Source organism: Carcharodon carcharias, chromosome 28 (genome assembly GCF_017639515.1).
Source record: "Carcharodon carcharias isolate sCarCar2 chromosome 28, sCarCar2.pri, whole genome shotgun sequence".
In the NCBI taxonomy this organism is placed as follows: domain Eukaryota; kingdom Metazoa; phylum Chordata; class Chondrichthyes; order Lamniformes; family Lamnidae; genus Carcharodon; species Carcharodon carcharias.
In genome coordinates, this window is record NC_054494.1 from 25,278,386 (window position 1) to 25,291,072 (window position 12,687).

At 44.1% G+C, this 12,687-nt stretch overlaps 1 protein-coding gene across 1 annotated transcript in view; it reads left to right on the forward strand.

Annotated features, from left to right (window-relative positions):
- cdhr1a (cadherin-related family member 1a) overlaps nucleotides 1-12,687 on the forward strand; it is a 53,935-nt gene that overhangs the window by 24,797 nt on the left and 16,451 nt on the right. Inside the window, exons 10-13 of the mRNA XM_041176441.1 lie at nucleotides 1,952-2,052; nucleotides 5,621-5,824; nucleotides 9,357-9,509; nucleotides 9,604-9,768. Coding sequence (XP_041032375.1) covers nucleotides 1,952-2,052; nucleotides 5,621-5,824; nucleotides 9,357-9,509; nucleotides 9,604-9,768 — 623 coding nt within the window. The remainder of the gene's footprint in view (nucleotides 1-1,951; nucleotides 2,053-5,620; nucleotides 5,825-9,356; nucleotides 9,510-9,603; nucleotides 9,769-12,687) is intronic.

Genomic DNA, 12,687 nt, shown 5'->3' on the forward strand with positions numbered 1-12,687 from the left:
TTGCCTTGGTGAATGGTGAAAACATTTTATGGAATGCAACCAATCCTTAAGTAAAGAGTGCAGCAGTGGGAGATCAGCAAGCATATGGGCATGTGTTTAATGAATGCATGGAGCTCTGATTTCATCAATAATACAACAGTATTAATGAGCAATAAATGCAACACTCATTAACATACTCCAGTGAAATTGGAGCAGGCATTCAAGCTCCAGTGTGGTGTGAAAGATTCTCGCTACTTCTTTCTATTTGAATTTCTCCTCTTCTCCCTTCCTTTTCTAATCTCTCCATCCCATTTTTTTCCCTAATTTCTCCTTATATTTTAACATAACCCTTTTTTTAAAAAAAGAGCATTAACTGTGGCTCAGCTGGTAGCACTCTTGTCTCTAAGTCACAAGGTGCTGGGTCACAGTTCCACTCCAGGGGCAGTATTTTCCCCCCATTGGGGGGAGGGGTGGAGTTGTGTGGGAGCAGGCACGAGCGGGCGGGTTCCTGATCGGTGCCCCCCCAGTCGGTGGGTGGGGGCTGGGCGCCACCGTTTTACATGGGCAGGCCAATTAAGGCCCACCCAGCGTGACATCCACCCGGAAGCGCTATGCGTTCCCTGTGCGGGCTGGGGGTGGTATTCCCTGAGCCGGGAGTGCGCTTTTTCAAGCGTGCGTGTGAGAGAGTGCACAGATCTCCCTGAGGCAAAGTGCTGCAAAGTGTTACTTTTAAAAACCTAATTAAAGGCGGAAAAAAAATTTATGGACATGTCCCCTCATGTGAAACTGTCACATTACTTTTATTAAAAACTTTTTGTGAAATTTTAAATCTCACATGAAACCTCATCCTGCCCGTGGATGAGGTTTCGTGCATTATCTGAAGGCTGCCTGGCCTCTTTGCCTGCCCGCCAGGTTGGATGGGCAGGCCCATTAAGTTCATTAATGGACATAATAGGCCGTTGACAGTTTGGCGGGCTTGCAGCTGATTTGGCTGCGCGCCCGCCAAACTGAAAATCTAAATGATGCGCGGTGATGTCAGGACGCACGCCCTATGTCACCCCGCGTCATTTTATGCGTCGGCAAGCGGGCCCCACCCCTGCTCACTGACCGGAAAATGCTACCCCAGGGCTCACAGGAATCGAGGCTGATTCTCCAGTGCAGCACTGAAGGAGAGCAGCACTGTCAAAGGCGCCATTTTTTTGGATGAGATGCTCAAGTGAGGCCACACCTGCCTGCTCAGGTAGATGTAAAAGATCCCATAGCATGAATTTGAAGAAGACCAGGGGCAGTTATCCCTGGTGTCATGGCTAAGTTTTATCTCTCAGCCGGCACCAAAAATACAGAGTACCAGGTCCTTATCACATTGCTGTTTGTGGCAGCTTGCAGTGTACAAATTGGCTGCTGTGTTTACTATATTACAACAGTGACTACACTTCAAAAGTGCTTTATTGGCCGTGGAATGCTTTGAGACATTTGGTGGCTGTGAAAGTACTAAATAAATGCAAGCCTTTGGAGGGTATGGAATTTCCCACTTGGTCTGAGCCATGATTCCTAGTCCTGGGTCCTCAAATGGTAAATGCAGTGGTTAAACACTCAGTCCCTGCGAACGTCCAAATCAGGGGCTTGCATTAGGTCCTCAGGTATTCAGTCAATCTCACAGCTTGGCCGCAACTTCCCTTCTTACTCAGTCTCTTTTTTCACCCCTCGTGGTTCAGCCAGAAAAAGGGAAATAAAAACATGGAATTGTGGAACGAGTTGACTCCCTGAACAGATTGTGTGCAGGTGGTACAAGCAGCTTTCTTGCTGCTGAAAGTGAAATGCCCTTGATTAAATGTCACACTTGAAGGCTCTGAGGGTGGCAATCAGATTAAATTTCAATTTGTGTAATTAGCTGGGTAAAACAGGGCTTACAAAATATAAGTATTATGTGAGTACTGTTCACATTTATCAATGCCTTGCAATTTATAAATAGGAAATGATGGATCTTTTGACATAAATAGCACAAGTGGAGCCATTACTCTTCTGCAAACTACAGAACATCTCAAGAAGGATGTTTACAAACTTCTAATTCAGGTAGGTCGTAAGAAGCCTGAAATTTTAACACTGGAGCTACATTATAAATACAGGTGTATGAATACCTGTAATATGTGCTTCTATGAAATGTTTTGTGTCACTATTTTAATAGAGATATGAAGGCATTATTGAGCTGATTGCATGAGTAGGCTTTTCCAGTGCAGGATTTGCTGTCCATTTAAATGACCAAACGCAAGAATTCGAGAGTGATGGGGCCCATCATTTTTTGCACGCTCTCCATACAGAGTGTGCCTCAACATGGAATGAACCCCTCATTTATGTGCCGATGTTTAACATTTCAGACAAATGTATTAAGTATGTGTGTCTTAATGTTCAAACGAAGTTAAGTGAAGTGAAATGAAAATTGAATTTATCTTAAAAATATAACAAGTGTTTAGACCTGACTTTTCCCCTTGGCCTGCACAGGCTATCGGCAGGCCTGGAAGCGGATGTGAACTCCGTTCCCGCCCAAGACCGGCAGCCGGCAGCAATCATGCGATGGCTGGCCAATTGCCAGCATGAAACCCACCTTCTGAGAGAGCCAGCACTGCCAGGGCTGGGAAGTGGTTGGTGGGGGGAACAGGCCGGGTGCCTCAATTGAATCAGCTGCCGGCGGGGGGTTTAAAAGCGCAAGAAAGAAGTGAAGTTAGCGCTGTGAAATTCTGGGAGAGAGTGCTGTGAACCTTGGAATTTAAATGTTTCCCCCCAGAATGAAAGACGAAGGAAAGTGGCCAAGGAATAGTGCAATGTCATCTAGAGATGTAAGCCATGAACGACGGCTTGGAAATGCCGGCAGCCAAGCACCCCCATGCCTCTCTGACTGCCTGTAGGCATTCAACCAGGCAGTGAGTGATTGCCAGGAGATATGGTGCAGTGTGACAGCAAGAGGAGGCCTCTACATCCCTTGTTGCCCTCTCCTCCTCATAAGAGGAAGTGCCTCCACCTGAAATGACAATGCCCATTTTTCACCTTCTGCTTTGCAGAGGTTCTACCTTTATGATGATGTGGCCAGTCTGAAAAAGCCTGTATAAGGATTTATACTTCCTAACTTAAAGGCGTTTGTTAGTACAGCACTTGAGTCTTACTGAAAAAAGAGACATCTAAGCTTTCTGTCTTGCACTCATCAGGACACTTGCAAGAATATCAATATAAGGGGAAAACAACAAATTTATACTGTATGTGAAGAGAGTGATGATTGGTTGGTAAGTGGCATTGCCATGGGGAATACACTACTGATGGTGACAGACAGTTAACTGCCAAGCATTATTCGAACTTTAAACCAGGCGGCTTGATCCTGATTGGTCAAGGCATTGCTCTGAGGAATGAGTCAGTGAAAGGCTGTCACTTATTTTGTTTAGCTAAAACAAGTGCAATGAATGTACATGTTCTTTCTGTCTGCAAAGAACAGGGCCTTGTGTATTAATATATTTAGCTTCCAGTACACACAAATATGCCACACTGCAAACCCGACTGACAATCTTAAATTGATTGTCCTAACTTACATAAGAACTTGCTTATAAACGAAATGAGCAGGATGGTTCACTGGATGAAACAGGACTGCCCAGGTTTCCAAATAACATATGTACTCCTACCTCCTCACTCATCCATTTCTTCTGAGCCTTATATCCTTGCCTGGATGTAGAAAGTGTAAAATGTGCGATCCCTGCCTGCCCCTTTTACACTTGCACTGACGGTAAAAATGTATGAGCCTCTCAAAACTGCAGTGCACTGGCCTTTTAATTGGCTCAGTTGGCCCTTTGACATTGGGTGGGCTGCAGATATTCGGGCGCATCTATCCATCTATGATGTGGCTTGATGATGTTGGGAGTACCAGGTGCCTGGATGGGCGCCATAAAATTCAGGCTATGATATTAGTGAAGAAACCTTGCTAAGGTGATGTAGAATAATTAAAGAATCTAAGTTATGATAATTGCATAAAAATAAAACTAAAGTAACTCACCAATATTAGTGACTGAGTTCTTTGTAAAGAGAGAGGGAAGTCCGCTGATGGTTAAACACACTGGCCCGTGGAGCAGTAGAACAAGGTACCAGCCTTGTGATTCCCCAACAGGTTTGAGGTTTCAAGCAGAGAAGGCAGATTTTCCCAAAGGAGAGAAGCAGGTGTAGTGAGTGGATCATCATTGTACACCTTCTCCCCATCTCCCCACCCCCTGGATGGTATTGGCTGAAGATTGAAAAGGCCACTGCTCTCAGCTGGAAACCTGTGCAAAGATTAAGAGGTGTAGAAAGAAAGACTGGCCTTTATATAACCTTTCACAACCTCAGTATGTCCCAAAGTGCTTTACAGCCAATTAAGCACTTTTTGGAGTGTAGTCACTGTAGTAAGAAACATGGCAGAAATTCTGCACAGCAAACCGTGATAGTGACCAGATAATCTGTTTTAGTGATATTACTTGAGGAATAAATATTGGCCAGGACACCCCGCAGGACTCCTCTGTTCTTCTTTGAAATAGTGTCAGGGGATATTTTATCTCCACCATCAACAGGGTTTAATGTCCCATGCAAAAGATAATCGTTAAAGGGATGGAAATGAGTGTTGCAATATAGGCTTCAATCTTCTTAGAGTCACATTATTTTTAGAGGGAAAAAAGATTAAATTCTTCCTGAATTGTGTCTCCCCACATTATACTATAACTAACCAAGGTTGTAGACACCTTCAAGGATACTCTGATCTTGCCTGTTACCTCAGCGCAGTTCAGAGTAATTTTTCTAATGGAGAAATGTCCTGACTTCACTTGGGCCTTCCACAGAAAAGCAGCTGAAGTGATGAACTCGATGAGTGGTGGCCACACTATGGAGCCACATCAACCCATTCCACAGTGCAATGCACTGGTAGTCCTGAGCCATGTGCCTTCACACCGTTACTACAAGAGAAGGTCAGAGGCTAGGAATCCTCCGACGATTTACTCACCTCCTGACTCCCCAAAGCTTGTCCACCATCTACAAGGCACAAGTCAGGAGTGTGATGGAATACTACCTACTTCACAGGATGAATGCAGCTCCAACAACACTCAAGAAGCTTGACACCATCCAGGACAAGCTTGATTGGCACCCCATCCACAAACATTCACTCCCTCCAGCACCGATGCACAGTAGCAGCAGTGTGTACCGTCTGCAAAACGCACTGTAGGAATTCACCAAGGCTCCTTAGACAGCACCTTCCAAACCCATGACCACTACCTTCTAGAAGGACAAGGGCAGCAGACACATGGGAACACCACCACCTAGACATTCCCCTCTGAGCCACTTAAGATCCTGACTTGTAACTATATCACTGTTCCTTCACTGTCGCTGGGTCAAAATCCTGGAATTCCCTCCCTAACAGCACTGTGGGTGTACCAACACCTCAGGGACTGCAGTGGTTCAAGGAGACAACTCACCACCACCTTCTCAAGGGCAATTAGGGATGGGCAATAAATGCTGGCCTAGGCAGCGAAGTCCACATCCCATTCATGAGTTCACACCATGTATTCCAAATGATGCAAAAAAGTGAAACGTGACAGTACAGACACAACTCACAGAGACTTTGTGTTTTGTTTTGTCCAAGGCCTCAGAAATTAATCCGGATGTTGACATACTCGTGTTTATGACAGCTATGGTAACAATCCAAGTGGTGGATCTCAACAATCATCACCCCACCTTTTATGGTGAAAATGGTCCACAGTCACAATTTGAGATCACAATGCAAGAACATCCCCCAGAAGGAGAGATCCTGCGTGGACTGAAAATAACAGTAAATGACTCTGATCAGGTTTGTCTACTTGTTTTATACTCGAAGTATACAGGATGTATCACAGATTAAATTAGAGAAGGCAACATTTTGGATGAGAATTCCATTTTATAAATTCAGATGGAACTGTAAAGTAGTCTCTGTCAGCACCTCTTTGAAGTTATTTCATAAATGTATTGCCATCTACTGGTTTAAAACATTCTTTACAACCTCTGCCACTCAAAACATATCTGCAGTGGAGTTTTGGTTTTTATTTATATCAGCCAGTTGATTACATGAATCATTGTGAATGTTTTGTACCCATTTCTTGCTCTTACCAGCGTATTCTCTGCTGATGTACTTGGATTACATGGGTTGCTGTTCGACAGACCTAAATTAAATTGGACACTAGGAGCATCCAATATGTACTGGATCATTTCTTTGCAAATATCTTAATTTTGGCAAAAATGTACCCTTTCAGTTTTGGGATGGTACGTCCCTTTAAAATATAGCAGGGTGCAAGTGCTTTGGAGTAAAGTATCTTGCTGCACTAGTATTCCAGCTTTTTGCTATCAGTTTCTCTGTTGTAATTAACAATGTGAAAATTTGCAATGGACATTTATGACTGTATGTTTTTAAGATTACATGAAAGCCAAACGAAACATACTTAGGAACATGGGAACCAGGAGAAGCCCATTTAGGCCATCGAGCCTGTTCAGCTATTCAGTGAGATCATGGCTGATCTGTGACCTAACCATACACCAACCTTTGTCCCATATCCCTTAACAGCTTTTGGTTAACACAAATCTATCAATCTCTGATTTAAAATTAGCCATTGATCTGGCATTAATTGCTATTTGTGAAACAGAGTTCCAAACTTCTGCTATCCTTTCTGTGTAGAAATTTTTCTGAATTTCACTCATGACAGGACTCACTCTAATTTTTAGTCAATGCCCCCTATTCCTCAACTCCCCAAGCAGCAGAAATAGTTTCTCAAACTCTCTATCCCGATCCCCTTTAATATCTTGAAAACTTCAATTAAACTGCCTCTTAAAGTTCGAAATACCAGGAAAGCACCCAATATTAAAGTATGACAAATTGTATCAGGTGGTGGGTGTACATTAATTTATGTTGAGGCCTGGTGGTTTCAGATTTAAAATGAACAATTCCATTAAAACTCAGCAGTGTTAAACATATTTGCAGCGGAGTTTTTTTGGTTTTTATTTATATCAACCAGTTGATTACATGAATCATTGCGAATGTTTTGTACCCATTTCTTGCTCTTGCCAGAGTATTCTTTGCTGAGGCATGGTATTTCAGGTTTAAAAATAATAGTTGATCTAGCATCAATTGCCGTTTGTGGAAGAGAGTTTCGAACTTGTACAACTCTTGGTGTTTGGAAGGGTTTCCTAACCATTCCTGCAAGCCTGGTTCTATTGTTTAGGCTATGGCCCCCAGCCTTACACTACCCAGCCAGCATAAACAGTATTTACCCTATCAGTTCCTCTTAATATCTTGGAAACTTCAATCGAAACACCCCTCAACCTTTGAAATTCCAGGGAATACCACCAAGAAATGGATACAAAACATTTGCAATGATTAATATAATTAACTGATTGCTGTAATGTGGGGCTCTAAATAAATAAAATCCAAATTTTCACTGCAACCCTGGTTTGTGTAATCTCTCCTCGTGATGTAACCTTTGGAGTCTAGGCATCATTCTGATAAATCTATGCTGTACTTCCTCCAAGACATATATATCCTTCCTTCCAAAGGTGTGGTGCCCAGAACTGAACACACACTATTCCAGGTATGGTCTAACCAGGGCTGTAGCATAACACCTACCTTCTTGTTTTCTCATCCTCTTTATATAAAAGCCAGCATTCAATTAGTCTTTCTGATTATTTTCCGTACTTGTCCATCACATTTTAATAATCCCATGTGTATGGACACCTAAGTCACTTTGGACTTCCACTGTTTCTAGTTTTTTCACTTTTCAGTAAATATTGCTGAAAAAAGACATTTTGTTGAAGCTTTTTGTCTTGTACTCATCAGGACAATTGCAAAAATACCAATGTCAGAGGAAGCAACAATGTATGAGAAAATAGTGCTGATTGGTTGATAAGTGGACTCTGATTGGTAGAGGCATTGCCACGGAGATTGCACCAGTTAACAGTAACTGACAGTTAACTGCCAAGCATTTGTCCACATTGACATTCTTGCGATTGCCCTGATGAGTGCAAGACAAAAAGCTTCAGCAAAATGTTTCTTTTCAGCAGTATTCAAGTTCTGTGCTACCAAACAACTATTCAGAAAGTATGTATTTTTCTATCCTTTTTAGTTCCAAATGGATGATCTGACATTTGTCCATATTAAAATCCATTTGCCACAGTCTGACCCATTCATTTAATCTATTAATATCTCTTTCTAATGTTATGCTTTTATCTACACATGCCTAAAATGCTGCCTATCTTTGTGTCATCAGTAAATTTGAATGTGGTTTTCCATTCCATAAAGCATGTTGTTAATAAATATAGTGAATTGTTGAGAGCCCAGCACGGATCCCTGTGAGATACCATTCGTCACATCCATCCAGTTAGAGTACCTGCCCATGATCCCTACTCTCTGCCTCCTGCCACTCAGTTAATTTCATAGCCAAGTCAATAACTTGTCTTCAATTCTATGAGTTTCAACTTTAACTCACAGTTTTTTTTTAATGAGAGACCTTATTGAATGCTTTCCAGATAAATAACATTCACAGACATTCCCCTATCCACTTCAAAGAAATTCAATTAGGTTTGTCAGGCATGACCTATTCTTTACAAATTAATATTGGCTCTCTCCGGTCATCTCAAAGTTTTCAAGGTTTTCAGTCATTCTATCTTTAATTATACACTTTAGTAAGTACAGACTATATTAAAACAAATATACTGTGGTCTTCCATTGAAGGCAACTAATTTCAGAGGGTTTATGCATAACTGGTAACCCAATGGGTTTGGGAGTGAGTGTACAATCCTATGGTAATAGAATGTGCACTGCCTGCTCAATTGGTACCAAGGCGTCCAGATGGCCTTGTGGTATTTGTGTGTCCTAATTAGCCTTGACATTCTGGTGGAAGACTGGGGCTGTCTGACAGACATGTGGTAAGGATATACCTCTCTGATTCATCAAACCAATTCAATAGTTAATAGGTTTTTGGCTTGGATTTGCCACACTGACGTTTGTTGACTGAGTTAAATTCAGATGATGAGTAAACCTGGTTTTAGATATATAAAAAAAATGTCAGAGTACTCAGTGAAAACCTCTGTGTCAAATACTAAAAGGGCAAGCTGTTCAAACAAAACAATTTTGTTAGATCATTTTCATTTGTCTACAATGGTGTGAACCATGTCAAAATGTACCATGGCACCAACACTACGCTATTCTGAAAATTGTGCAGGGATCTTCAGGATTTCCTTCCATCCCAAATAACAGTGGAAGAAAAGATTCTCCAAACATGTTCCTGAGAACAGGAATCCCTTAACGTACTGGCGTTAATGAACGAATTCCTAACAAAGTTTTGTTTTTGTTTCAGGGAACAAATGCACAATTTAATCTCAGGCTAGAGGGCCCTGAAGGTATATTCCGAGTTATTCCCCAAACCGTCCTCAATGAAGCACAAATCACAATAATAGTGGAGAACTCGGCTGCCATTGACTATGAAACATTTCAAGTGTTTAATTTTAAGGTATGTAAGATGTGGGATCTGAGTGGATTTTGTCAAATTTGTTTTTTTACGGAGATTTTGCAGCTTCAGTAAATGTGCTATTACTTCCCTCTAGCTCCTTGCTATTGAATCGGACACTCCAGAGAAGTTTAGTTCCACAGCTGACATCATCATTCAACTAGTGGACACCAATGACAATATTCCTAAATTCACTTCCGAATTCTACGTTGCACGGATTCCTGAAAACTCCCCCGGGGGCTCTCCTGTTATATGTGTTACCGTAAGTTGAGGATATTTATGTGCTGATCTTGTGAATGTTTCATTTGAGTAGCTCCCCTGGTGGCTGGGGTTGGTAAAGGCAAACTGTGAATGGACCTTTTGGATCAGCCTGTCCCAGGTTTGTCACCCAGGGTTGGATTTTCCGTTTGGAGCTGGGACTGCAATGTCAGGAACAAATGTGTGTCCTGAGACCATGACGTGTTGGGAATGGTCACCCAACACCAACTTATGACAAGCTGGCCAATTAGTGGCCAGAGGGCGCACTCACCATCCAATTAAGGATGCCATTGGTGGGCTTCCAAGACTGGAGGGCCAATGGGAGAGGGAGGGAGGTGCCATCCTGCTGATAACCGAGAGAGTCTCACAATGGAGACACCCCCTGAAAACCAGGTAAATTAAATTTGATTTTAAAAAAGGCCACACCTGCCATGAAGTTGCAAGGGCAATCCTTCCACTGGGGTGGTCTGCACCTGTGGCCCAATGGTGACGGTGGGGAGGGTCTAGGGTTGCCAACTGTGATTAAATGTATTCCTGGAGGTTTCATCACATGACTTGCCTCCAAGCCCAGCCATTAGTTGGCCAACGCATCCATCCTTGTGACAAATGGCCTTCCTACGCCAATTGCGAAATAGGCTCATTACCCAATTGTATGATGCTTGACTGTTGGCCAAGCAGCCCCTTTTCCACCCCCATTTTCAGCATTTTTATATCTGGTAAAAAGAAATGTTCAAAGAAAATGATAAAAAAACCAATCTTTTTTAATGCCCCAATGACTTATCTCCAGGGTTGCACACAGCAGTGTCCTGGAGATTGATCTTCAATTCATGGAGACTCCAGGCCAATCCTGACGGGTTGGCAACCCTAGGAGGGGCCCAAGTGGGGTAAGCACTGCCCCACCCCCATCCACCCTCTCATCTCCCTCTTCGAGGTTGCCTCCTCTAATTCCCCGCCTGTCGGCTGCTGTATGGGATTCACTTTCAGACTTGCAAAATTCCAGTCGGCGTGGGAGAGGGGCCTAATTAGGCCCGCTTAACTACCTCAATTCTCGAAAATGGCTCAGGGGTGGGATGATGTCGGCAAACCAACATATTGACCAGTGGCGCAAAACCTGCCCATCTCTGGTCCTGCTTCATCAGCCTATGAAGCCAGTGTGTGGTGAGTTATCAGACCTCAGCCAGGACATGACTGTTTGCAAAGCTCAAAGGGAGGGGGAAGTAGGCCAGAGTTGCAACTCCCAACTCCTATCCAATAGCTGCTCTCCCAAAGTGGATGTCAGTTGAAGACAGGGTTGGGAATCCATTGTGTTACCCTGAATACTTAAGCAGTCTAATGACACTCGGTAGCCTTCCATCAATTCTAATTGAAATTAAATTTGGTTTCCTTGTTTATTTTCATAACTGTGTCTCCTCAAAATGGCTCCAGGAATGGTATTTGCCATCATGTCCTAGATTTTGTTCAGCTAACAGGGATCTCATCCACCCATTAGAGAAATGGAGGGAATTGCCCATCAGTTCCATGAGAGAAGTCCAGTCGAATCAAGTGCCCTTCAAGCACCTAAGTGGCCATTGTCGTCTCCAATGGTGGCACCTCCTCTGAAGAGGAAGAGAGGGGCAAAAGGGAGAGGAGGCCACATGTACCAACGCAACCTCCAGGGGAGGGACCTGTGGGAGGAGAGACGCAGGCACAAAGGACAAAGGGTCACCAGGAAGTCCAAGCCGGAAGGGGCTGCAGAAGACGCCACTATCCTGCTGCCAGGGTTTACAGGCGGTGATGCAAATACCCCAAAATGTCCAAGGTGCAATGCTGAAGGAGGCTCCACCTCTCAAGGGAGACAGTGACCTCCATCTGTCAGATGATTGGGCCTGAGATCAGCTCCAACTGTGTGGGCGGACACCCCATGCCAGTGTCTCTGAAGGTCACAGTGGCCCTCAACTTCTATGCCCCCGGATCTTTCCAGGGCTCAGTGGGTGATCTGTGTGGAGTCTCCCAATCAGCTGTCCACAGTTGTGTCAAGCTGGTGACAGAAGCTCTGCCCAGGCAGGAACTGACCGTTATTCTTTACCGTATGGATGAGGCCAGTCAGGCTGAGCGAGCCAGAGGCTTTGCAGTGATTGCTGGGTTTCCCCATGTCCAGGGTGCAATTGACTGCACACATGTGGCCATCAAGGGTCAGCTGGGTGCCTTTTGTCAACAGGAAGGGATTCCACTCCATTAATGTGCAGATAGCGTGTGACCATAGGATGCCGATTCTGCAAGTCTGCACAAGGTGCCCTGGCAGCTCCCATGACATTTACATCCTGAGGCACTCCAGATGCCGAGGCTTTTCAGTGCTCTAGCTCAACTGGATGGATGGCTGCTGGGTGACAAGGGCTACCCATTGAAGAGGTGGCTCAGGATGGCTCTCCGCCACCCAAGAACAGAGGCGGAGCAGCATTACAATATGAGTCAGGCCTCCGTGAGGGCATTGGTAGAGAGGACCATAAGTCTTCTCAAGATGCGCTTCCGATGCCTGGACTATAAGGGGGAGCACTGCAATACTCCCCAGATCCTGTGTCACTGATAGTGGTTGCAAGCTGCGCTCTCCACAATCTGGCACTGGCAAGTGGGAAGCCACTGGAGGAAGAGGATCTTGACAGAGCTACACAGCTGATGAATCTAGTGGTGAATTAGAAGAGGAGCATGGTGAGGAGAATGCTAAGGGTATAGAGGCAGACCTTTCTAACCTCCAGGGAGGCAGGGACAACAGGGATGCCTTGATCCAACGCTCCTTCAACTAGGCTACCAAAGATCTGCTTCCACCTCACTCTAGAGCTGCTGCCTTCATCCTGGGTGTCTGAAATGACCCTTTCATTTGCATCCAAAGTCCACTCAATGCCTGTGCAATAAAATATCGAGCCACTCACGTCCATCATTACACACC